Consider the following 1,973-nt stretch of genomic DNA (forward strand, 5'->3'; position numbering starts at 1 on the left):
GGGGACAATAAACCGCGGACAGCGTAATATCACCTTGCTTTCTTTGTACGCCTATTGATGTTGCTATTGATGTTGCTTGCAGATAATTCTCGGAAACTCCAGTCAAATGATAGTGTTTAATCCAGTTTCCGACTAAGATACCAGTTCCGCCATGCGCTTTTCCATTTGGATGATTCGTGCAATAAAACATATATCGCGAAATGTCAAAATTATATCTATTAGTTAGGTATGTTTCAGCAAGGAGCATTATGTCAATTTCCTCGTCCTTAAGAAATTTTTATAGCTCTAGTTTGTGAGGTCATTATCAGATTGTGCATTGAGTTTTGCATTGTGTTTTGCATAAAAGTCATGAAATTCATCATGTTTTGTTGCATCGACGCTATCATAGCTTCGATATTTTAATTTATAAATTGGATGCACATCGTTTTTTGCCCAGTGGTTTGTTTTCAGGCTCGAGCTCAACCTTAAACATAGGTTGAGGGATTTTGTTCCTATTAAAAATATTCACAGCAGCTTTTGAATTGAAGCCTTGTCCCTTAAGTGCTTCCAAAGCTTCCACAGCTTCAACGCTTGGTTCAATACCTTTAATTACAATTTGTAGACCTTTGACCTTTTAAATTAGTGTTTAAAATTTTGTTTTTGTGTCATTTAGGTATTTGGAGACTGTTCGAAAATCCTGTTCGGAATAAGTTTGAACTTTAGTTTCGCGAATATTTGCCTTAGATGTTGGGATAATATGAAACTTATTACTACTTATTAGCTGAGTGAATTTTTTAACAAGAGCGCTTGAATTCTCTTCTCTTATAAAAATCGGAGGAGATTTGGCATTAGTAGCTTTTGCAGCACCTTTAGAAACTTGGCTATTCACATCATCGGCATTATCTCTTAGCAGTGCAAATCTATTCGTACTGACTTGCTGAGTTGAGCTTAGGAGGTTTATTTTTTTCTTACTGCCCGTTGAATTTTGCGGACTAAATTTTCTTTTTATTGTAACATAGCGGTTCATTCCAGTATGTATGGCCGCATTTTTAGTTGTTTCGTTTTTCAACTTTTCTTGCGCTTTACCTTTGTTGCCAGTGTAAGTGCTTAAATTCAAGTAAATTTTTACTTGTTCAGCTGTCGACATCGCTGTGCAGCCGGCATGTACCGGTGTGTTTGTTGTTATTGGCGCGATTGAGGTAGTAAAAGATGTCACTGTGCTAGTTGTTGTTGCATCTATATTTGGGGATATGTTATCGGTTACCGAATTTGATGTAAGCGTTGGGCGTGAAATGTGATACGGCCGAGGAGGAGCGCACTCTTCACTCCAAGACATCGAAGTCGTCGATGGTAAGTTTCGAGGGCAAGTCCGCTGACTTGAATCTTGAGGAGGTTTGAGGGTGTTCGATGGATTGGGCTTTGCGCTTTCGCTGTCACTCTGCGACCGAATCGAGAAATATGCGTTGTTGCGTTGAACTGAAAGCCGGCGCTCATTTTGCTCGCGTTGCTTCTGGGCTCGGATTTCAGCTTGATTCATCGCTTTCTGTTTCCATTTTGCTTGTTTGTCTATTTTTTTTGGCTTTTTTAAATTAGCACAATATAAAATGACAACGGAGTGAACTTAAAAACACGTCCGCACTCTTCGACGTTCGAACTGAAGTAGATATGAAATCGAAAATAAAAAGAGAGTCAGTTCAAATTCGAGCAGAATCGCAAACAGACGTGTCTTTTCGTTAGTTGTTCTGGTTTTATTTTACACTCGTTGTCGTGCCCACGAGTTAGTAATCATGCGCTTTACGCAAGTCGAACAGCACGTTTATATCAACTTTTGTAAACTTTTGTTTATGTGTTATTGTACAAAACATTTACCTCTATTGGTTACATCAATTTTAAGCTAACAACAACAACAATTCTTTAGTAAGTAAGTTATTGGTTATGAAATTGCTTTTTCGTATAGGCCGATAGGCCGATTTCGACTTCATGCATATAACATG

The 1,973-nt window shown here is 38.2% G+C and overlaps 1 protein-coding gene across 1 annotated transcript; it reads right to left on the reverse strand.

Moving 5' to 3' along the window:
* Window positions 1–403: 403 nt before the first annotated feature.
* On the reverse strand, window positions 404–1,516 carry LOC118749801. Its single transcript, XM_036484579.1, has 2 exons — window positions 952–1,516; window positions 404–603 (listed from the first exon to the last, which is right to left on the reverse strand). Exons 1-2 carry the CDS (start codon window positions 1,514–1,516, stop codon window positions 404–406), a joined length of 765 nt encoding a protein of 254 aa, XP_036340472.1.
* Window positions 1,517–1,973: the final 457 nt, after the last annotated feature.

The sequence above is a fragment of the Rhagoletis pomonella genome, unplaced genomic scaffold (assembly GCF_013731165.1).
Source record: "Rhagoletis pomonella isolate Grant_MI unplaced genomic scaffold, Rhpom_1.0 Rhpom_scaffold_00052, whole genome shotgun sequence".
NCBI lineage: Eukaryota > Metazoa > Arthropoda > Insecta > Diptera > Tephritidae > Rhagoletis > Rhagoletis pomonella.

Excerpts from the sequence above, each read along its gene's own strand:
- LOC118749801 (XM_036484579.1), bottom strand. The coding sequence starts at position 1,516 with ATGAATCAAGCTGAAATCCGAGCCCAGAAGCAACGCGAGCAAAATGAG. Across the intron at positions 604-951 it reads TCCGCAAAATTCAACGGGCA|GTCTACAAATTGTAATTAAA; the intron begins GTAAGAAAAAAA and ends AAAAGGTCAAAG.